Here is a 25648-nt window from a genome sequence, read left to right as displayed (position 1 = left end):
TCAAATTTTAAAACTGTAGGTAATATAACTCAAACACTCTACCACTCACTCTAACACTCTGTGTATTTCTCTGTTCTGCATTATTACCGTATTCGTTTGATATTGGGTTCGGCACTTTATGTTCAATACATAAAAATTCTCGAAACTTCGGAGAAATTATTTTGATTATGTGAAATATATTTTTTAATTAAGTAGTGCAACTAATTAAATGAACGTTTTGGTACAATTTTCTTGACGCAAATCGCACATATTAATTAAGGTTATGGTTGAATATGAAGCCCCATTTTTTTTTAGAACGTGTTTCACTGTTTTTAGGATTCCGTACTCCAAAAGGTAAAAACGCTCCGAAAGCTGAAATTATTCAGGTCTATTCATCGGGTCTTTTAAAGCACAGAAAAAGTCAACGCAATCAAAAAATATGAGCATTATTGTATCGATTTTGCTCTATTTTGTACGAAATTCGCTACGTAATCACCTACACTACGGGGTATTTTCCGCGATGAGTTATGAATTTTGACGTGAAGTGAGAACTTACAAAAGGTACAAATAAATAAAAAAAAAAGTACAAAAGTTAGAATTTATAGATAAGTATTTCATTACAAGCTTGTATTTATAGTAGTGTCCGACCGCAACAAGGTTTTCACTTTATAGTACTTTACTTTACTACACTAGTTCATTTCGTACAAAATTTTATGGTTGCACTTCCCGATTTGAGCTGCAATCCTTAAATTGGAACGGAAGGTTCATGGGCCAGTCCGACTCGCACTTAACCGGTTTTTTTTATTAGGCGTACTAATTATTGAAAATTATTTTACACCTACATTTCAGAAAGTAAAAGATCCCTTGTCTTGAATCTCTTTACATACAATAAATTCTAAACGAAATATTGACGGATATTTAATTATGTAGAAAAGAGGGTGCTTTTCTATATAAAAGATATGTAAAATTGGTCAATTGGTGGAATATATTCCATACAACTTATAAATTACAACCACAACAAGCATATAGCATTTTTATATAAATTGTATAAACTGTAAAATAGTGCCAAAGTCTTCATTTGTAAATTATAAATAAATACATAATTGTTCAAATACTCTTTATATAAATTATCAGCCACTGCAGCTAGTACCAGCGCCACCTATGAAACATAAAAAAACGATAAAATAATATAGTGCTGCCACCTTTATAATTCATGAAATAATACTAGATATAAATGATGTATAAAAAGAATAAAAAAATATATTTACAGCTCGTAATTGTAATACTTATAAAACTGTAATATTATAATTGTAACTAATGTAAGTAAAAATCCATTATACGTAAAGTACCACATTTTTAAAAAAATACAATTATCAAAATTTATTTAAAATGGCAACTTATTATTAATGTCAAGCTAGAATGAAAAACTTAGTCCTCAATTTTTTATAGAATCAAGAAAAAAAAATATCCCAAAAATTTAATAACGGATATGACTTTCTAAATAAGTGATAAATAGAAATATCGATTAAAATATCTACGGGTTACAAAATGATTCTGCTACTTTATTAATTGTGAATTTTATGATGTATTGGATGGATGCATTATCTTGACAGCTATTCAACGAAAAAGAAAACAAAGCCATATTTTGTGTACAATACAGCCATTTAAAATGTTTTCGAAATCATTAACTAGCAAAGACACATTCTTAGAACAAACCAAAGCAGCAAGAGAGGAACGTGCTTTAGAAAAAAAGCGAGAGCAATCTGCAATAAAAATACAAGCCATCATTCGTGGTTGGCTCGCCCGCCAGAGATTTGTCAAGCTTATACTGTAAGAAAGCATATACTGTTTATTTATATATTGTAAATGAATTGAATTGAATTCTTGATATACGGCGTTTCGAGCGTGCCAGTTGAGCACAATATTGTAAATGTATTTATGATAACGTGACAAATGTTTATAATTGCAAATATTAGATCTGCAACATAGTCTTATTGGAATAATTATTTTAGTTAACTGACTTTATAATAATAAAACTTTACTGGCATAACACAGCTATCTATTATTGATAAATTTATTCTTGTTTAATTATTGTGATGTCCTACAATATTTGAAATATAAGATTTTTTAATTTACAGAAATGACTTTGACCAACTTCTCCCAGAGGCTACTAGTCAAGGTTCGCAAGATGAACCACAGCACCCGGAACTTATACAAGCCCTTGATGTATATAAAGTGGCTTGCAGGCTCTTCCTCATATTTAAGAGACTTAGAGATAAAAAGAGATTTGAGAAACTTTGTAAATATATAGTACAAAGTTTACATTCTGAATCGGTTAAAATATCTTATGTTGGGGTTTTTCTTAATAAAGAACATAGGTGAGCTGTTGGAGTTACTTTTGTATAAACATTTTAAATAAATTATTTATATATTCTATATTTTCAAGTGTTATTACATATCCAGGTTTATTTTTAGAAGACAAAACCTACACCACTTGAGAATTGTCCAATCAATAATAATAATAATAATAATAATAATACTTTATTGCACATGAAAAAAATATATATATATATTAATGACCAATCATATGTTCATATCAAGCTACAATTAATTTATGTTATTTTTAATACTTGTATTCTTATTTATGCTACATTTTTTTAGCTTACGATGGATATCTCACATAAAGGACTTGCTGTTTAAGTGTTGCCTATATTTAGAAGAGTTAAAACCTGAATCACCAATAGAAATGCAGAGTATTCTAATACATTTACATACACTATTAGCCTTTACAGCCACCAATACTTGGGCTTTGACTCGGCTAAAAAACTTTGAGAAGCTCCGAGGCGGAATGACACAGTTGTGTGCTAATGTCATGGGATCCCTTTTCCATAGAGGCTATTATTTAACTTTAAAGGTAATATAAATTATAGTTACTTAAGTACTTTTTTAGATTTAAGCTGTATTCAATATATAGTAAGATAAGTAAAAGAATCCTAGTGTTAAAACTCAAGTTCACCACTTTTAGGGCAATTTTCAAGACATTAACAGTTCTAAGAGTAAGAAAATAAAAATAAATTATTTTGTTGAGTGGTCATTGAACACAAAACCGATGCATTTAGAGTTAGACTCTGTGCCACTATCACAAAATCACCTCAAAGTTCACTTGAAACATGTCGTATAATTTATAACATTATTCATGAACTTGACTAAATTATGGCAAAGACAATAGAAAAGAGTAAGAATGTAAAATATTGGTATTAGTCATTATATTGTTAATAACTGTGAGTAAAATTGGGAACAAAGCTTTAACACTAGTTTCCCTTTTTTACTAGCTAGCTTTGCTATAAGGAAAAAATGTGATGCTAAAAAACAACAAAAACTGCATATTAAATTATGTCAAAACCTTTTAATAATTAGCACTTTATTTTTATGATTTTCCTATTTCTTTACAGTCCCTTCTTCTTCGAGGTTTGTGTCGTGAGAAAGTAAGCCTTAAAAACATAGCGTTGACAGCAATAGTGACTTTGGCATTACGTCCATTGGTCTCCGCACAGTTTTCTGAAAAACTCCTTACTATGTATATTATACAAATACTGTCAGTGCCTACATTAGTATTTCATATGCAACAGATATCACCTGAGGTAAGCTTTTTTTAATGGTTTCTTATTATTTAATGTGTAAAGTATAGTAATCATGATTTTAAGTCTATACTTATATCATAAAGCTGAAGTGTTTGTGTGGTTGAAGACACTAATCTCAGAAACCACTGAGAGGGATATGGACTATATTACATCATGTTAATAATTTCTATTATAGGAGACATTGAGATAATATGTAAATCAATGTTTTTGTACTTTTAAATGGTTGTCAAGGTAATTAGACCTTTTTTAGTGATATTATATTATAGTATGTATATATTATAGTATGTATATATTATATTAAGTATGTATATTATCTATATATATAAAAGAACTTGTCCTCACTGACTGAGGTAAGACGCACGCACAGCCGTAACCGCTGTGCGTAGAAACGTGAAATTTGGACAGATGTTTACTTTTGTAATCTGGACATCCACTAAGAAGGGATTTTGAAAAATTTTAACCCTAAAGGGGTAAAATAGGGGTTCAAAGTTTGTATAGAAAAAAATTTAAATCGGCACCGATTTTTATAAAATTTGAAATTTAGATTTTTAAAAGTATTTAATTGAACACGTGTTTCATCGTTTTCTAGAATTCTCCCTCTAAGGGTGCAAATAAGGGGTTGAAAGTTTGTATGGAAAAAATCTTAAATCGCAACCGATTTTTATAAAATTTGAAATTTAGACTTAAAAATACTTCATCGAACACATGTTTCATGGGTTATTAGAATTCACCCCTAAATACGCAAGCGAAGCTGCGCGCGTCCACTAGTCTATATATATAAAAGGACTTGTCCTCACTGACTGAGGTAAGACGCACACACAGCTGTAACCGCTGTGCGTAGAAACGTGAAATTTTGGCAGATGTTTACTTTCGTAATCTGGACATCCACTAAGAAGGGATTTTGAAAAATTTTAACCCTAAAGGGGCGAAATAGGGGTTGAAAGTTTGTATGGATTTTTTTTTAAATCGGCATGAATTTTTATAAAATTTGGAATTCAGACTCTTAAAAGTATTTAATTGAACACATGTTTCATGTTTTCTTGAATTCTTCCTCTAAGGGTGCAAATAAGGGGTAGAAAGTTTGTGTAGAAAAATCTTTAAAACGCCACCGAGTATTATAAAAATTTAAATTTAGACTCTTAAAAATATTAATTTGAACATGTGTTTCATGGTTTTCTAGAATTCACCTCCTCAGGGTGCAAATGAGGGGTTGAAAGTTTGTATGGAAAAATCATTAATTCACCACCGATTTTTATAAAATTTGAAATTTAGACTCTTAAAAATATTTCATTGAACACATGTTTCGTGGTTTTTTGGAATTCACCCCTAAATACGCAAGCAAAGCTGCGCGCGTCCGCTAGTAGTATATATAATGTCTTAAAATCACCTAATGAACAAAAAAGATTGGGAACAGATAATAAAAGCTATTTGTTTCTATTCTTAATATTAAACATATGAAATGCAAGATTTTATAATGGTACAATTAAATCTAAACTAAAAGGATAAATTATATCAAAATTTCCTTGGAAATTTTGATATTTAATAAAATTATATTTAATAATTTTCCCTTTTAGCTTCGATTTCTAGTTCAGGAAAATTATATACAATTATCCCCATAATATAATATCTAAATATATATTATATAGGGATAATAAATGTATATTTTATAAATATAAAGTAAATGGGGATATATTTTTAATTATGTTTAAATTATATTTATAATTAGTGTGAGTAATTTTCACACATCCTCATTCTTGTGAAAAAAGCATTGATTTTTACCACTTAATACCCAATGTCTCCCATGATATGTGGGAAGAGATAAGGGGGTTTTTTATTATATTTATTTATTTATTATTGTTACATTTTCAGTCAATAGCAGCCTTCCGATCTCATGCCATGTTCGACAAATGTATAGAGTTCCTCAGTGCTGATCAGAATATGCGCATTGTCTTCAATACACTGGAAGGCAACTATGCCTTGTGTTTGCTAGCAAATTTAATACAATTGGCCTATTCTGAGAGGGATTATGCTAACCCTGGAACATATTATCCTACTTTTGTGGTAAGTTCTTTTAATATTTTTTTGTTATTTATTATTATTATAAAATATATAGAGCTGGTGGTATCTTTATACTCATTCAATGATTCTAAAGTTCTATAGGCCCTGAGATTGGTTTGGTGTTTTTGGTGACATTGTATAATATTATGAAGAAGACTCCAATGTGTGGGATTTGGTGGCTTAAGAAAGTATATAGGCACAAAGGACTAAACGCGACAGATTTTCACTTGAGTAAATTAAATATTTAACATTTTCATTTTCTCGTTCTGTTAATGAGGCAATTCGTGGCCACTGACCGAGTAAACCTTTAGAATTCGGCAGAAGCCGGGAATGGAGAACTAAACAATTTTAATCATTATTAAAAAAAAAAAAAAAATTAATTCCCGCAGCTCGTCGTAACCCGATTTCTAGACAGCTGTCAACAATATGTAGTATGCAAGAAAGGGAACCTCAGCAACTGGCATCCAGTACTGGGCTGGTTTTCGCAAAGCTTCGACGTCTATTTACCACCGGCTATGGGAAATTTGAGAACACAGCTTTCCTTACTATGGGGAGTGCAATTATTGAAGAAATTACTTGGGATTCCATTAAAAGAAATGATAGAATCTGGTATATCGAGTGAGGAAGGTGCTGGACCTTCACAGCCGTCTACTCCGGTGCAAATTAATAACCCGGCTTCGTTTATCCGGCGGGCTATCGAGGCTAGGACTAATAGGCGAGTTTTTCTTTAAGAAATATTAGATTGTTGTTATTCTTAAAAGAGTTTGAAAGCTAGAAAGTAAATATTAGCTTTAATTGTATTGATTAAGAAATAGACTTTATCTATAAAAGACAGTATCTTAAGCCAAGCTTTGGCCAAATTACAAAAGAATCACTACTCTTTTCTTCATATTTAATAACCTGATCTGGGACATTGTATTTTGAATAGCATCTAAGGGACTAAATAAAATACTCAAATAATTCCATTTCTCAGGAGTCAAATCTGATTGCTTTGAACACAAAGGTGACTCAAATTTTATTTAAATCCAAATAAATATGTTCCTAATATTCATTTATTTTTTCCAGAGCGAATTCTAGTAAAAACTTCAGAAAACTTGGTTCACCTGATTGTACCAAAGTGGCACTGATCTGCTCAATGTATCATACAGCATTACAGACCATGTCACAAGTCAAGCTAGATATTTTGACAGGTATGTACATTATTTTTAATACTAGTGTTGAGACACTCCCGTTTCATTTAAGTCACTTCAATATGAACTCACAACCCGTTGCACGCATGTGTCCTTGCGCCACGACTGGCCTCAGTGTATATACATTGCAAATTTAATTATTACCTAAATTAATATGACTACAAGTCCACTAATCTAATGTGTACTAATGATTTTTTTGTTTGGTTGTTTAAAATATCTCACAGATTTTATCATACTTGTTTTCACTTATCATATTTATTTTTCAATTATCATTTTATCATATTTATTTTTAAATTAAAAAAAAATGATTGCATCAATTTTCTTCAGGTCTCTGCAATCAAGATGAAATACTCTACTCATTATGGCAATTTCTATGTACATTAGGACCTAACAGTGGTCTGAAAGCATTTTTAGATCTTTTAGCGTTAAACACTAAAGCGTCAGCGCCGGAATTTCAAATGTTGATTTTGTTCTCTGATTGTATGACGCATTACGTTACGTGAGTTTACATTTTCTTAATTTTAGTCATGAATTTTCAATATATTAAAGTGATAAAGCTAACAATTAGGTTAGTGTAAATATTGAAAATGATATTTATTAAAGCTTTTATTCTAAATTTACAAAAAAAATCTTTTATTCTATTTTTTAACATAGAACAACATTTAATGTTAATTAAAAAAGTTTTTAACATATTTTTTTTATTTCAGAATCTTAGACGATATGGAAATGTATGAAAAACAGGATCCATTCAAGTTACAAGATTTTGTGAACATGTCACTATTTTTAAACATGTTTATATACAAATCAATAATAGGACAATTATTTGGTAAGCTGTGTGTTATTAATATAGCTATATTTTATACATATTTAAATTATTATGATGATAATAATATTTTCTATATCAATAATTACAGTCAAGAAGTCGTAGCCGTTCTGAATTTAGGTCTTCTGAACTTTTGTGCATTCCTTCTCAGGAAGAAAATAATAAAATTCTTAAAACCAAATCTGCATAGTCCTTCATATCCTACTGTATATGTATAGAAAAAAGGCAACAAAAAATATACTCTTTTCCCTGCATAATGAAACAATTAATTGAACATACAACACTAAATTCCAGATCTAAAAACAATACAAAGTAACGAAGTGTTTTCATCCCTCCACACATTACTCCTGGCGTTGTACCGTCGTGACTGTAGACGCGCTTTTGCCCCCCCACAGCATTGGCTTGTGAGAGATATAAGGGATTCGCATTTTATGGCCGATTTGGAAAAAGGAAAGAAGCCTCAACAGGTCGGTTTTTTGAAAAATATTGTATTTAGAAATGTATAACCGGATTTGCATTTGTGCGATTTGAAAGTAGTGCTGGCTCTACTAAAGTAACTATTATTAGAAGGCAATGGTAAATATATATATCAATACTTATATATTTCATATTTCTATGGATTGTTTTGTCTACAATTTTTGTGTTGACATCACGTCTACTCTACATATCACTCGAACAATAGCATAGTTCAGCTTAGACCTCACAAACTGTAGATAGTTTGGTGTTTCATACATAAATAAAATGAAAGCCACAAAATTTTAATAGCTTGTATAAATAAAAATGCGTTTACATTTTTCACTATTGTGTATGATATGTCAAATGTTTTACTAATTTATTCATATCCTTTCTTAGCTTATTAAGGAAATATTTAATTAAGTTTTTTTTATTTAAAGGTGTTAGTACAAAAAACGCCTCACATGATCGCGCACGGTGAACGTGTTAGACTGTTTAGACGCGCTGTAGCCGATGAGAAGGTAACATTTTATATTTTTCCCTTCTAAAACATATATATGGTTAAGGGAAATTATTAATAAAAACCTAGCAACCCATCGCTAAATGTCTAGATACTTAAATATTTATCTTTGGCATACTTCTTAAAGAATTTAGGCCGTTGTCATAACCAGCGGGATAGAGTCTGACCCCAAGCACGACGGTTGTAGGTTCGATTCCTCTGCGGGGAATGATTACATTAAAATGATTTCATTTCTCCACTCTCGTACACTGAGTAAGGCATTGGGTTTCGCTACTTATTATATCGAAATGTCAAAATGGAATATGTCGCGTTCAATATCGAATACCGCGAATATTTAGTGGTGTATAGGAAACGGAGTGCCTTAACACTAGCTACCCTCAGCAGAGAATGCTATTTAGCAAATAGCGTGAAATTGCTTTTTTTCAATACTCTTTATTTAATTTTAATTGTTTAATAGAATACTATTTAATACTTATAACACATTTTCAGGTGGTCCTCGGTCTAACGGAGCGTGCGTGCGGCGGACGCTCAACGCTAGTGACGGTCCGAAGGACCCGCCTCGTAGAAGACGGGTACAGACAACTGGCAGCGCTGCCCAGTAGGGCGCTACGGGGTGTGGTGCGGGTTCGATTTATTAATGAACAAGGGTTGGATGAAGCTGGGATTGACCAGGATGGGGTCTTTAAGGGTTAGTTTTAGCTTAGTATCAACGGTTACACCAATTCACCACTGGTTAGATGAAGTGTCTCGGGATCCAGTGGACTTACAGTAGTGTTTTAACACTACGTTTCTACCTACTATATAACAGTATAAAAAGGATACAGCATTAATCTAGAAAAAAATATTGTCAAAATTCCTTTAATTTAATTGGAATCACAATAATTAATTATATTTAAATTTAACTTACAGAATTTCTAGAAGAAACGATCAAGCGAGTCTTCGATCCGTCGCTAAATTTATTCCGTGTAACAAGTGAGGAACGTCTCTACCCCTCCCCCACGTCATGTCTGCAAGAGAACCATTTACAGTTGTTTGAATTTATTGGCAGGATGCTAGGAAAGGCTGTTTATGAGGTATTTTTAAAGTGTATTATATGCAGTTATAAACCCATCCTTCATACAGTACGAGTGAAAGTCGCTCTGAAGTTAGGTTTTCAAAGAAAACTTCATCCTTTTGTTCACTCAGGAAGAAAAAAACTCGAAAGTCATATCTGAGCAGCCATCTACGTCAAACTTCAGGGCGGTCACGTGTTACTTGTCTGTCCATTGAGTGAACTTGTCAAATATACATACATGCTTATTAAAAGACGTACTTTACACTAATTAATAATACTATTGTGGCCCGTTGGCACAAGGATGTGACTGTAAACGCGACGGCTGTGGGTTCGATTTCCATTCAGTGGGATATGAAATTTAATATTTTCATTTCTTGGCTCTGATAACAAAGCAATGTGGGACATTGAGGCCTGCTACTCAACACGCAATGCTTCCAGAATACGGTAGAAAGTGGACCACAGAAATCTTAATGGATCTCTCATTAGAGATTTGTGTGAGTGTCTTAACACTATGTTTTCTATGCCTACCCCTCTTTTTGCGGCACACACCATGAAACTGAAAAAAGAAGAAAACTAAATATATGTCTTATTTTGTACTTTTCCAGGGTATTGTAGTAGACGTGCCATTTGCCTCGTTCTTTCTCAGCCAAGTTTTGGGTCAAACACAACAAGCCTTATACAGTTGGATCGATGAACTACCGTCACTAGACCGCGACTTGTATCGCAGTCTCACATATATTAAACATTTTCAGGTAATTATAATTTTAGGTACTTTTTAATATTGTAGTTTAATATCTCTCTAGTATTTCAACGGGAGAAAAGCAAACTCTTTGTGCCTTACCAATATATTATTACCAGGAATACCAGTATATTATTACCAGTTATCCTACCAGCATACTATTTATGAATAACGAAATAGGGATACATGTATATTGTGTATATAATGTATATTACACATACATTGTACCTTATAGGAATAACATAAAACAAACTAGGAGATTCAATATTGCAACAGTTTTTTTTTAATTCAACACTACAACTCTTTTATTTTGTAAAAAAAAATGTGAGTTGTGATGTTGACCAATATGTAATATATTTTTGTAATTTCAGGGAGACATTTCCAGTCTAGAATTAACATTTTCAGTGGATGAAGAGAGATTAGGTGAAATTGTCACGCATGAACTAGTTCCAGGCGGCAAAGCTATTCCTGTCACCAATGAAAATAAGTAAGTCTTATAAAAATTTGTATCACGCTGTATCCCGCACACAGGACCTAGTTTTAAGATACTCCGTTCCCCATTTCCCGCCGAATTCATAAAGCATTGTGTGTTTAGCGGCGGAACTCAACGCCGCGCTATGCCTCGACACCAAAGCCCTTCGCTTTAATAGGATAGGATAGGAATATTAAATAATTCATTTCCTCGATTGGAGATCGAACCCACAACCACTCACTTTCACAGTCACACATTGACGAGTGACTGACGACTGACCTCTGTAAGACTTATGATAAATGATTACAAAGAAAATAAGTTACAAAGAAAGTAACCGTTTCATCTTAGGTTTGCGGTACTAATTTATATAAATAATTATTCACTTGTTGAAAGTGAATAATTATTTGACGCTCTAAAATTGAAGCATGTATCTATCTTCTAATTTTATATAAAATTATTTGACTATGACTTTATCGTTAATCAGTGGATTTAAATAGGCAGCCGACATTATTCGACGGTCTCATTCTCATTTACCCTACGTCTATCTCCTTCGAGTGAGCGCACCGAGATCACGTGTGGAGTATTTTAATTAAAAATAACCAATAGTATATTTCCAGTACCAATATGAAATTAATATTATGACATGATTGTTATAGGATAAATTATATACATCTAATGGCGCACTTCCGAATGCATACTCAGATAAAAGATCAAACCAATGCTTTTATTAAAGGATTCAGGACAATCATCAATCCTGAGTGGCTTTCACTTTTCTCTACACCTGAGGTATGTATATATGTAATTTGTATTAACTAGTAATATTCATGGCGCTGGAAAAAAAAAATGGAGAAAATACATTATTGGGAGCATTTATCAATGTAATAGAAACCAAAACAACGATTTTAAAAATTAGTTGTTCAATAGTTTTTCTCTAGTATCCGGAAATACTTGGCTTGCACTTCCTGCCTTTATTATGCCGTCCAGATGCCTATGGTGCGATGTGGAATCAGCCATTCAATCATCGATTGGCCACATACTTGGTTACACGCACCAATGGGCTACACTTGGGGGGCCACGTCGTCGCCCACGGAATCTGGGATTTGACTGTCTTGCTCTAATGTATTCCTTTATTCCCGATAGCTTCAACGGCTAATAAGCGGGGACAACGTACCACTGGACCTGCGCGACCTGCGTCGCCACACGCAGTACTACGGTGGGTTCCACGACTCACACCGCGTGGTGTGCTGGCTGTGGGACGTGCTGCAGCGCGACTTCACTGAGCACGAGCGCGCCATGTTCCTCAAGGTGGGTGGGTGTACCTCTTAGGTGGTTCTGATATCCTGGTATTTAATTACACTGACCATAAATTAGATTCTTATATGGTTAAGACGTCCTGGTACATTAGGCAGGGAAGTGTCATGGCCGTTGCTGGAGATGATTACGCAGATTTTGTTTAAGATTCTTTTTTCTTATTTTGATCATTTTTCTCTGGGGTGATCAATGTTCAAAATTTCATGAAGACGGCCATATTGTCTGTACTGTGCTTCAAAGAGATCCCTAGGAAAGCTTATATGATAAAAAAATTACAAACATAAATAAATAGAATAAACAAAGTTACAGATAACACATAAAATATGTAAATAAATCTGTGGGTGCACATCCTGTCGTAGGCTATCCTGGTACTGGATTTTCTAAATGTTTCTCAAGATAGTTACGTGCAAATTATATGTATACTAGAAAAATAAGTGGACACGATAGAAAAAAGGATTTTTCAATTTCGGTTCACTAATTTTTGGTCTACAAGCATTTCTGTAGATGATTGATCGAGTCGGTTTAATTTTTTAAATAACTTTTATTATTAAAGAATTTTATTTATAGTTCGTGACCTCGTGCTCTAAGCCTCCAGTACTTGGTTTCGCTCATCTGAAGCCGCCATTTTCCATCCGATGCGTTGAAGTCGGGGACGATGAAGATACCGGAGATACAATAGGTAAGAAGTGTTTTTTTTTTCATTTATTTTCTCAAATTAACAAATATAAAACATTTACATCTACTCCGTCAAACCATTTAAATGGTATTGTTTTGTATATATTTTTAAATCTATAGTTTCGATTATATCCAGTGTTAAATAATTTTATTTTTAAAACATTTTTACACACATGACGGTACGATTTTTATTAATCCCTCCAATTATCGAATCGCGAGGTGTATGAAAACATAATCAATAATAAATATTATTCTTATTCGTTCAATTTACTCCAACAGGTAGTGTAATACGCGGATTCTTCACAATACGAAAGAAAGATCCACTGAATCGACTACCGACGTCCTCGACTTGCTTCAATTTACTTAAACTACCGAATTATCAAAAACGAAGCACTCTAAGAGACAAACTCCGGTACGCAGTCAACAGCAACACAGGTTTTGAACTTTCTTAGTGGAATAATATTATTAATTTTGTATTGAAACAGAAATTCCAAAAAATTTTATGATCTCTGAAAAAACACGTACAAATTATTGTCTAATCAAAATTTTTTACTAACTACATTAGTTCTTACAGTGAGTGGACTACAAGCTTTATTTATACCGAATTAGAATTTTAATGTTTCTCAAACTGTGTAATATATTTGTAATCTATGTTTTTTTTATTAATTATTTGTGTATATTAAAGCTGAAGTCATCGTGGCGGATCAGCACAGCGTCAGACTGCGAATGCCACGGTTGTGGGTTCGATCCCCACGGCGGCGTATAAATTATTTAATTTTTTTCACTCTCGTAATGACAGAGCGTGCCGTCGAGTTCCTCTACTCAACTCAGTACCTAATATATCTTGAAAATTCATCGAGCGGCGGAGGACGGAGTGTCTTAACACGAGGTTCTTTCTGCCTACACTTCTAGATGTTACTTTATATAATAACTATATTTTAATTAGCGGTCTAACTTTAAAGTATTTTGTTTTTTTATAAATTTTTTATTACTAATCTTAACCTCCAAATTTTGTAAAAAATATTTAGATTGCAATTCAACATTTATAAACTTATATTATTTATACATGTATTAATTACATTATTTAATTAAATTATTATTAATTAATATTACTTGAATGGCCAGTGTTAGAGTAGACCGATATAAAATATAGATCGTCACTGTTAAAATATTTCTATATAAACAAGGTCAACAACAACAATTTTTTTATTAAAAAAATCTGCAAAATTTACTTTTGTATATGAGCCATAATTACCAATCGACAAAATTATTAATATTCGCATAATTTATTGACATCAATCAAATAAAAAATGGCCTAAAATTACTTATTGATGTTCGGCGGAAATTACACAATGACATTTTAAAAAACCTTGTATTGTAATATTCTTATAAAAATGTAGAAAATTCAAGAATGTGGTATCTATAAAGCATGGTGAAAATGACGAATTACTGTAGGATTTGTATATCCAGTCCAACGTAATAAATAAGTGTACATAGACAATAAAACGTTTACGAAACCGAAACTATTCTGCCACTGTCACTTTAAAAGAACATTGTTAACTTACTATCATACTCTTGATAAATATATTTAATGCTATTTTAATAATGAGGTCGTCGTGGAGCACGGGCACCTGGCACGCTGAACCTGGCACATTGCAGGGCAGGCAGAGGGAACCTGGACCTTAGTACAGACACTCCGTTCTTTTTCAAGACTCCTCCATTCCTCACTTACCACCGGATTCTCGAGGCAGTGCGTGACGAGCTGTGGAATTCAACAGCGGCGGCGCTTTGCCTCGTTACCAAAGCGAGAAAATGTGAGCAAAGTGGAATCGAACCCACAACGATCGTATTTACAGTCATACCCTTGAACCACCGGGCCATTACGGCCTCAACAGATGTATTTAGATACTTGATTTTTCTATCATATGTATACTATCTCAATTAATTTACTCTCAATATATAATTGTGTATATATGTAAGTTAACTAGAACTTAACGGACAGTGGTAAAACAGGACTTTATTATGATAAAATAGATGTTTGTATATTCATAGCTTCATGTGTTAATTTTTAACTTCTTTCTTCTTCTTTTTTGTGACTATTTAGTGTTTTGTTCATGTGCTTAATAAAAATGTTTGTATACATGTAGACTGTAAAGTTCTGCTTAATACATTTTTTTGTTAATTTTTTTTAAGTATATGGATATACATATACAATGATACAACATATATATCCTATTTTATTAACATTAAGTAGTTGTGACTTAGTGATTTTTAGAATTGTATTTAACAGTTTAAACAATAATCTATACACCATTTGATAGTATTTTCTGTCATATACTATTAGTTATACTATGCGTAACAATATATATGTATGTTAATCTTAAAATTTATTTTATAATTCAATTTATTTATATAATTGTAATTAAATTAACATTTCCCATTTCCCAAAAAATATGGACTCCACTTAATAAAAATCAGCCTAGGAACCTAGTGTCAAGACACTGCGTTCCTCACTTTCCGCCAAATTTTTCGAGTCATTGTGTGTTGAAATAATAATTAATTCTCTCGAGTGGGATCGAACCCACAACCGACGTATTTACAGTCACACCCTTGTGCCCCTGCGCCCCTGCGCCACGACGGCTTCCAGTTAATAAGTTGTTTGATTTTGTAAATACCTAAATGAAAATAACCGAATAATTAATTAGCTTATATATTATAATAATATGTACTTTAATTTCACATATTGTAAATGGTTGTTGTGTGTATCACATTTTATAATTGTAATGTAAATTAAGCTTTGCACTGATTTGCTACTTCTTTTTCAATTTATATTATCAAACACACCCCGACATTTCGGTTTTTTTTATCAGATAAAAATTCAAAAAAAAATTATATATAAAAAACCTTTTCATAATTACTTTGCAATAAATATGTTGTGCTCTGAGTCATTTTATACTAAATATTAACTATACAAGGTTACATTTAAGGACAATATTCCTTATAGACATGTTTAGTGTATTCTCGATCTCTTATGTTTATAGAGTTTGTAAATTAGCAATTTCTTATTCCTTTTTTTAATCATTAGTTATCTGCAATATAATATAAAATGAAGAATTGCTAACTTACTATGTTCTTTAAACTATAAACTATTAAAATTGATATTTTTTTATTGATATCAGAAAAACAAAGTGCTGTAGGAATCTGCCATATATTTTTTTAATTTTCTCTCAAAATAAATTGTTTATAACTCATAACTTACATATAAACTAGACTTAATATAATATTAGCAATATTTATTGAATGAATGTTTACGTTTTGTTATTATTTTAGTGCAATTACTCTTAACCCTATGTAATCTACTTCTATTTTAATAAAGTTGTTGAACTAAAATATAGTATTTTGTAGTGGTGTCTCCATTTTCACTGTATCTTAAGTATTTACTATTCTATACATATTTAGATCGTTGTAAGAGGTATTTTGTACTAGACACGTAAATATGTTGTATAACACAATGTGATTCTCTGTGATAAAATAATGATATTTATACTTGGACCTTTTATTTTTATAACCCATTGGTTGGATAGTGTTTTTATGAAAAAAAAAATATAATTGCGTACAATGTTAATTTTGATTAGAATTAATAAAATTGAATAATTGATTTATGTATTTAGATTGAAGTAAAAAAATATCGTAGAATAAATATATAATCAGAAAAAATTAAATAAAAAAAGACCACATTCCTTCAATTTTGAAAACAATTCATATAATTTTTTGTTCAAAAATTGTATTAATTTAGGTGTGAAAAAATTGATACTTAATATAGATCAAGTTGACACAGCCGGAGAGGTCAAGAGATAGAATTCTAATAAAAGTAAACTACGAACTAAGACAAGACTTGTGTGGGACCAGTGAAGTTAACTATGTTGAAATTATAATAACTACAAATATTATAATAGTATTAGCTTTATAACTCCCCAAAGTTATTCGCCACCTTCAGAATTGAGTTTTGAATTAATATTAAATCTACAGTACCCCAAGTTACTTGCTATTATTTAGACATTTTACTAATAATATGCACATATTATCGTAAAGTAATTTAAAAAGATTGATATTGTAGTTTAGTGGTGCCTTCAAGGCCTAGCATGATACAATCCTACGATCATCGACACGAAAGTTGTTTAATCTCCAGAAAATGGGATCTACCCAAAAAGATTTATTTTAGCTTTTGTTCGCCTTTAACAGTTCAGCAAAGAAAATATTGGTAATCTACTAACGTACTACGTACTACTACGTAAGGGGTTGTGAGGAAGCAGAATTATGAAATTAACTTTAGTTATATGGAAATGGATGCGTCCGTGGGAAAACATTCAAGAACGCTTCGTGAAGTTCGTATATTTTTACTTCGACGGTACTGCGATATTATATCTTCAAATGCATTTTATTGAAAAAATAAATATATAATCATATATTTATTAAAAATATACATTCTAATTATTGAGACAAAATAAATATTTTCCACGAATTATTTATAGTTTTTTTTTAATTAAATCAAATCAAAACTAATTATTGTCTTTCCAATATAAAAAGTTTACATACATATATGAATATATGTAAAAATTTGATAAAACTACACAATAACATTATTTTTACTAATAGGTAGTGATGATATGTAATAAGCAATAAATACTTTATTAGAAGTAAGTAGATCTATGAAAGTTTTTTTTTTTCTATAAAGTTTTGCTCATGTAACGTATATTTATTTTCAATATTTATTATAATCTGTATTTGCATAAATAATTTTATTTTATATTTAATCTGTTTAGGTCATTTTATCCTGAAAAAAATAGTGATCGTTAAGAATTTTGTATAAAGTGTATTGAGTCGGCCGAAGCAAGCCAAGCCAGAGCCAACATCAAGCGGAGCAGCTGTTCATTGCGTCGCCGCCATTGTTGTTTTCCGTCTCGCTCGCGCGCCGCTTCCTCCCCCTGCCGAAGCGGGCCAGTTTCGCTCGATTTTCGTGGTGTGTGGACGTTCGCGTCGTGTTCCTCACAAATAATAAATCACCACGGTCTCATCCTTTGTACTCAAATACTTGGAACTGAATACAGAACACCCTTCCGTGTAACAAACGACTATAATACGAGCCGCCGACAGTGTGCATAGGTGGTGATATTGACAGGTGTCCAGAAGCGTGTGGAGTGAGTGATTCCCGCACAGTGGCCGTCCGAGCATGAATAATAAAGAAGTAGCCGGTGACACAGCGCGACCGGGAGCGTGGTGGTGATCGGGGCCCGGTGCCGCGCGCGTGTGATGAGTCTGCGGTGACGGCGAGTGGATGGCGGCTGTAAGCGGCCCCGCGCGGCACTCTCGCGTCTCCATGAGTGTGTCCATGTCGCTGATGCAGGGCGGTACGCAGAGCGCGCCGCAGGGCGCCATCCTGGCGGCGGCGGCGCCCTACTACCAGACGCCGGCCATACCGACGGACGTGCAGCCCGACCGCCCCATTGGCTACGGCGCCTTCGGAGTAGTATGGTGAGTGGATTCGATACCAATATATCACATGAACTATGTAAAACACCTTAGAAACAATAACACTTCATTTAATATATTGACCGTACAGGTTAGTTATAACCTGTTAGTAAACATTATTTCCTCTTACTATGGTTCTTATTGCTATAGAGATTATACTGATTTATTTTGCTAAAATGAACTTTAATAAACCTTTTTCCGAATCGAAAATTACTATTATTATTATTTAATTAAATGTGAAAATCAATATCTATTTGTAGTATTGATATGTGCTTAGTATATTATAAAATATACTAAAAGATACAAATTCCATAAATTATGTAGGTTGTAAATGTTTCATTGTTGAAAAGTTTTGTAACTCATGGCATAATTTTATTTTTGACAATATTTCAACATCTTTCTGAATAAAATCTTACAATGTTATGAAATTATAGAAATATTAGATTGTATAATTTTACTCTAAAAACTTTTTTCTTGAATCCGTTTAAATAAAATATATATATTTAAAACCTTTGTGTCTTCATTTAATTTATTCATATTTGGGTATACTAATACTATTTTCAACTTATCTGTTCTTATATTTTTTTAAATTAAAATTTAATATGTAAAAGAGTTCTCAAAGATTTGGAAAATGATATTCTGAACTTATAATTATAAATAATATGCATGTTTTAAATAGTTTTGGAATATCACAATAAAAGTATGATTTATTGAACCTTACTTTATGTAATTTGATTAAAATAATTATTTATAACATTTTATTATATGCTTACAAAATATACATAGGTCATAAGAATATAATCTAAATAAGACATTACCAAATATTAAAATAATTAGATATTTTTTTATATAAAACTTTTTTATATATAAAAAGGTTTTAAAAAAAAATTCAATGTAGTTTTGTTATTTGATACTGTATCTGTAGATCATTCAATAAGCTTATCATTTTCAGTTTTAACAGTTTGTTTATGGTTCTTTCTGTATGTTTAAGATAGCTGTAGATATTGTTTATAGTTTGTTTACTTAAGCATGGTTATTCTTCCTTTAAACTGATTCAACATTATTTTGTCAAATATCTATATATGGATGCACACATAAAATAATGTTAATTATGAAAAATTTTATCATAATTTTACAACAACTAATTATGGTGTTACAAACATGTTTTATTTGTCAATAGCATAATTGATCTGAGTACCTACCATGCAAAGATAGCATTATATTCTAGAACCATTACTAAAGCACTTTAGATATTGAAACTGTATTTTAGCAATTATTCTAACTGTATAAACGACATTTCGGTACGGTACACTTCCTTCATATTCCAATGTAACATAACTACTTTGTTGAAATGCTGAGAAGACACTTAATAGATTTTCTCACTTTTATTACATTTTTAATGTACTTCATAATGTTTTAATTTGAAGATATTTCTTAATACAGAAAGTACGAGATAAAAGTTAGAATATACAACTCTATAGTAGTGCTAGTAGTTTAGAGGCTCCAAATATTGCTAACTAGTGCCCTCTGTAAACACGTGGTGGTGTTGCGATGCAAAAGTGTATTCGATCTAGCGTGAAAGACATAAGAGCGGTTTTCAATATTCATACTTCTGTAATCGGATGCACATTGCGTCCGACGACGGCGGCCAGGCTCGACCGATTCTGCGCCTTATTGCACCACATTTGTCTCGTTTTTGATTCGCTGGAGGGATTCTTTGTTATCAAAATGTTTGCAGCGCCCGCCTGCTTACTGAACTGCAAAAGGACCCTACGACACGTTACTTTAGGGTCGGTTTCGTTCCAATGCTGCACTGTCGTTGCTATGGAGCATGCAGCAAGGGTTGCTACAGACGGGTGGATGCATTGTGCGGCTCGTCGTGCGTAGGTAGGGCCCTCACTGCGTTAGGCGCGTCGATTGTGTGTGAACGACCGCAACAAGGGGAAGGGGCTTGATTATTCCGATATCGCGTCGATCGCAGGTCGAGGGCCCTAAAAACCCGACCCGGGCCCTGTTCGTTTCGAGAACGAACTTTTTACACATGATGTTCTATGCAAATAAGGCTCGTTTAGAATTAACGTAGAAATTTATTTTAGTCTGGTAAGCTATTTTAGTCACTATTTTAGTCTAGTAAGCTGCGGTTGCATTTCCCACTTGTATATTCTTGCTGCTCTTCTATTTGTATTACGTTTAAGCCTAAAGATGTCGTGCTCTTGAGACGTAACAGTTACTGGAGAGTGACAAGATAATCATAACATCGTTGTCGTAGCGACGAGGTACCACGGTACGTGAATACAGCGCATACAGATAGAAAGTGATCCCATGGAATACATTGTATGGTGTATTTAGTCATGTAGATACGATTATTTGTTGTTTTTACGGTTCCGTTTTTACATTTGGAGGTCAAATGTAAAAACGGAACGGAACGGAATTTATCTCGAGATTGCATGGAGGTAGTCTCTTGAAGCACAGAAAATATCGAGTTTTTAAGTCAGCGTAATCAAATGATACGAGCATTTATGCAGCGATTTTGCTGCATTTTGTATGAAATTCGCCGCGTAATCAAAACCTACAGGGTACTTCCCTTGGACCTATAGTTATGAAATTTGGCCCAATGTGAAAACTTACCATTCAAATAAAGGAAAAAATCCGAAAGTGAACATTTGTAGTTCTTTCATACAAAATAAGTGCATATGGACCATATGCTCAAAACTTAAGTTTCTCTACTTTTATAAGTTCTACAGTGACCCTACCATCCTGAAATTGGTACGGAAGCCTTAGTAGGCGAGTCCAACTCGCACATAACCGGTTTTTTTTACCATTTATTTCATAGAACTTCGCTATTTGACATACTAAATATATTTGACATAACAAAATATTACTTTATCAACTCGAATTTAGGACTAAAGACAAGGTTAGGCTTAGATCTACCAATATATTAATTATACCGGCTGTGCGGGCTGATTGATCGGGAGCGGTCTGGACCGCGCCCGGGTCGTGCCCGTCTCCACCCTGCCGTGTCTAATTGCAACGAATAACTCGATCCTTCTTTTACCTCCAACGAAACGAATATACGACCAAAACGTAAAATTAAATGTTTTAACTTAAATGTTACAAATATTTAAATATTCTCCTAATTTTACTCCAAATCTCTAAATTTAACAGAGCGAATTTTGGTATTATATTTTATTTAACATTACAAAGAATCCTCTTTCCATATTCTAATTTTAGTAATATGTAATTGGAAGCATTTTAGTGTCACAATATATTTTTTAGGATTTCCTTGAAAAGGTCTGATTTCTTTGGAATTTCCTTTCATAGAATTAGACGGCACGCTTAAGATTCATAGCATGTTACCTGTTACCGTATCCTTCAATTCAAAAAATATATTTTAATTCTCGTATGTCAAAATACCCGTGCAAAAGATCGACTTTTTGTCAGCAAATCTACCTGATGTATCTACCTGAGTTAGGTCGAAATTTTTCTCATAGCCTTACAATGCTGTCAGAATTTGCTTTTATATATTTTTTATAGTTTCACGCTGTATCCCGTATAAGCAGGGAATCTAGTGTCAATACATTCCGTTTCAGTTCAGAGGCTCTCGTTGCAAGAACTCAACGTCGCGGTTTGTCTTAACCAGAGCGAGGCAATGCAAATAATTAGTTTCCCCGAATAAGATTTGAACCCACAACCGTCGCTCTTGTTACACTCTAGCTAATTCAACATTCACTAATTTCATCAAAGGTTCTCGTATATTTAAGCCGCATGTTATTGTTAATTACGAGTAGTGTTTGTGAATCGAATGATTGTTCACCTTGCGGAATAATTGAATAGATTTTCATTCATTGGCTCTTAGCTCCTCTATAGCTTTATTATTGTTTGCATTTTTAATTATGTTTCATTGTTTTGATACATACATATGTACGTTTAAAGTGAAATTGAACGTGCGCTAAAAATGCGGCATTCTGCGAATTAGTACTGATAAAAAAATCGTCACTTGTAATCACAGTTTTTGATATGGTTAAACATTAAAAATCTAAATGAAATCAGCTTCACGATGTATCCTGTACACAGCAGGGTAGGCAGAGGAAACCTAGAATAAATGAAAATATTAATTACTAAATAATAATTCATTCCCTCGAATGGAGATCGAATCTACAACCGTCGCCTTAGTTACACCCTCTTGCCTCCGCACCACGACCGCCTCATGGTTATACGTAATTAGCATTATACCAAATAAAATATTACACTAGGTCCTTTATCGAGGTTATAATTAAAAATGTACTGTGGAACAGGAGTGTGCGTAAAGATAACGGAGTACTGCCAATGCCCTGGTTGTTTAAGCGGGTCATGGGAACCACTGCCACCATGCATTACATGACGTGACATAATTTAACTGGGCCACATTTAACTGTGCGAATCGAAACCGTAATTCGGGGCCGCTAGTAAACATTTAATTTAAATTAAATCAGCTTCACGCTGTATCCTGCACAGAGCAGGGTAGGCAGAGGGAACCAAGTGTTAAGACACTTCGTCCCCTACTTTCCACCGAATTCTGGAGGCATTGCGTATTGAATGGGGAAACTCAATGCCGAGCTTTGCCTCGACACCAGAGCGAAGAAATGAAAATATAACTTTAAATAAATATTTAATTTCCTCTAGTGTGGATCGAACTCACAACCAGTCGCACACTTGTGCCTCTGCACCACGACTGGCCTTTAGATAAGAAGTGGTCGACTCAAAATAATAATATATGTAATTATCGGCTCTAACGAGGTTATTAACGTTATATCACCAGAAATAGCTGGTTGCTAAGCGGGTTGCTTCCCTAATCAATAAAAGAATTTACCGTCAGATCGCTAACGGAAAATTAAATTAGACAGGCACTCTACACAATTCGTGGTAATAATTTCGTTACTGAAATAAAACATTTTGACTGAAAAAGCCTTATTTGATCATGACACACTTACTAAAGGAAGCGTTGTTTAAATTAGACATTGAAATCATCAATGCGATTAGAAAATGTAAAATTTGAACGTTATTAAATTAATTTGAAAATATACAAAAAATACTATTAATGTATCATTTTCCCTATATTATACAATAATTTAAATGCTCTTTATGCCAATTCCTAATATTTTAACATGTAAGTAATTAATAAATTTTAAGGGATCGTCGTAGTTGACTCTTCGAATAATAAATAACTGATTTTGGGGATTTTTAGCTCGGGGGAGCTGTCCCGATTTCTTTACTATCCAGAGAGCTTCGGCGTTCCGCAGTTGCGATGCGCTCCAATACAGGGGTGTATTTAGCAGCGAAGTTTAGTAGCGGCTATCGGCCCTATTGTGCACTCCATTTTCTCCAGGATTTTATACTATCCAACTAATTCGAATTTTGATTTGAAAATTTGCGATAATTTTTATAATCTATATAACTGTCCGATAATGCTAAAAAAATTTGACACTGTGATGATCTTTTAATAAGCAATATAAAAAGAGTAATTATAAAGACAGAAATAATATCTTCTGCTTCAAAGTAACATATTTTTTTAACACACAATTAACATTTCATAATTCATATTAAACTGAAGGTATCATCAACTAACATTGGTGTAAAATTCGCGAAAGCAAATTGGCTATTAATCATAGCGTTTCCCGACGTCGTCGCCGGGCACTAATTGGTGTCTCGTGAAAGGAGATTCACAGATATCGTATTTATTCTCAAAAACTCTTGTTTTTAGCTTCTTATTTATAATACTAAAAGTTGTCATCTTTTTATACATCTGAATCTAAATTAATAATTTTATATATTAAGTTCGCTTCTAAACTACATATTTTCGTTCTTAAACAATCAAAATAGCTGTTTTTTTAAATTCGCTAATAAGAGCAAAGATAAAATTTTCATTATAGCAAATATTGGCGGACCTTAACACCTTGCTTTGATGAAAACGTAATCAAAATCTTCTTGCAGCGTTAAGCATTTGCATAAACATATCTTACTAACTAGTAGCATTTGGAATGTTAGCTGCGATTGTGGTCTGTCCAAACAGTGTCAATACAATACACTTTGATGTTGATAGTACACGGTTAATAGATGTGTATTAAGCTGTAGTTCCCTGACCACGCTTTACGGTCAATCCAGGTGCTTTCGATCGATTGACAATGCTTCATCGCAAATCTACTATGGCCACACACCACCGCAGCAAAATTTGCAGGCAGTTTAGTTGTGACCGAATTACTAAATGCTTTTGATTTAATTTCAGTGACATTTGGCTAAAGTCGAAATAAAATCCCTGTTTAGCCCTTTGTCCTTGTTTGGTTTCAGTATGTGAAAAGAATGAACATAGAAAGTTAAATGAGTAATGAGTGAAATGACGAGGAATCTACAATATTTAAAGTAGTTTTAAACTAAGATTCATCATCATCATCATCATCAGCCTGTCCTCGTCCATTGCTGGATATAGGTCTCTCCAATGGCACGCCACTAAGCGCTTCGCATCCAGCATCTATGATTAAGATTAATATTCACAAAATATTCAAAAAGCTTAATAATAATATTAACCACGAAGACGACTCAATTGACGTGTTATTGTCATGTCCAAGATTGAGCATGACATTCTGCGGACTGCGGACTGCTCCTGTGGACTGCAGACTACTATAGACTAATAAAAATATTCTACTGAACTTAAACACCAAAAACCGGATAACAGAACTATAACGATTAAACCACGTTAGTGTCCAAAATATCCTATTACTTAAACATTTATGGTAACTGACCAAAGGTCTACGTCCAAAAGCGTGCGTATTCCGCACGTCGCTTCGTGCCATTGACATTCGGCACGGCTCCGCGTTGGAAATAACGTTCGCTCAAAATTAATGCTTTTTATCCCGCAGTTTATTCTTATCACTAGTTTTATTGCCCGACATCCGTTTGAAATGTAAATTATCTATAAACAAACTGTCGCCGAAATCTTGTGATGCTAAAATAAACTGACTGCCAAATAATCGATCTGTTATCATGATAATTACTTGATTGACTTTAGATAGCTGTATTGCTTTTTCGTTATATATTCTATCGTTTATTATCACAAGTATTTATATAGATAACTAATTTGCATAGTTTTGTTAAATTTGAACTGTTATTTTCGAATATATATTTTTCTTATATTATTGACTATGTTTTTCGTTCTATTTCTGTCCACAAA

The 25648-nt window shown here is 32.8% G+C and overlaps 2 protein-coding genes across 4 annotated transcripts in view; both read left to right on the top strand.

Moving 5' to 3' along the window:
• Nucleotides 1-1384: 1384 nt before the first annotated feature.
• Nucleotides 1385-16461, top strand: LOC146527510 (ubiquitin-protein ligase E3B). The gene is made up of 19 exons (XM_085204815.1): nucleotides 1385-1809; nucleotides 2118-2357; nucleotides 2641-2893; nucleotides 3432-3620; nucleotides 5490-5681; nucleotides 6068-6393; nucleotides 6744-6868; nucleotides 7196-7367; nucleotides 7576-7694; nucleotides 7986-8158; nucleotides 8585-8665; nucleotides 9154-9352; nucleotides 9574-9737; nucleotides 10324-10470; nucleotides 10829-10944; nucleotides 11586-11715; nucleotides 12070-12234; nucleotides 12808-12919; nucleotides 13195-16461. The coding sequence occupies exons 1-19, from the start codon at nucleotides 1649-1651 to the stop codon at nucleotides 13365-13367; spliced, it is 3237 nt and encodes a 1078-aa protein (XP_085060941.1). The 5' UTR covers nucleotides 1385-1648; the 3' UTR covers nucleotides 13368-16461.
• Nucleotides 16462-17897: 1436 nt separating this feature from the next.
• Nucleotides 17898-25648, top strand: part of nmo (serine/threonine-protein kinase nemo) — an 88518-nt gene continuing 80767 nt past the window's right edge. For 2 of the 3 annotated variants that reach the window (XM_085204560.1, XM_085204561.1), the window contains exon 1: nucleotides 17899-18447. In XM_085204560.1, coding sequence (XP_085060686.1) covers nucleotides 18251-18447 — 197 coding nt within the window. In that variant the 5' untranslated portion in view covers nucleotides 17899-18250. Of the gene's footprint in view, nucleotides 18448-25648 lie in introns of all 3 variants that reach the window. The other variant, XM_085204559.1, reaches the window with a different exon arrangement.

The sequence above is a fragment of the Heliconius melpomene genome, chromosome 20, assembly GCF_056956725.1.
Source record: "Heliconius melpomene rosina isolate 202511_hmr_F chromosome 20, ASM5695672v1, whole genome shotgun sequence".
NCBI lineage: Eukaryota > Metazoa > Arthropoda > Insecta > Lepidoptera > Nymphalidae > Heliconius > Heliconius melpomene.
The sequence above is the reverse complement of the archived record's forward strand: the minus strand, read 5'-3'. Positions and strand labels throughout refer to the sequence as shown.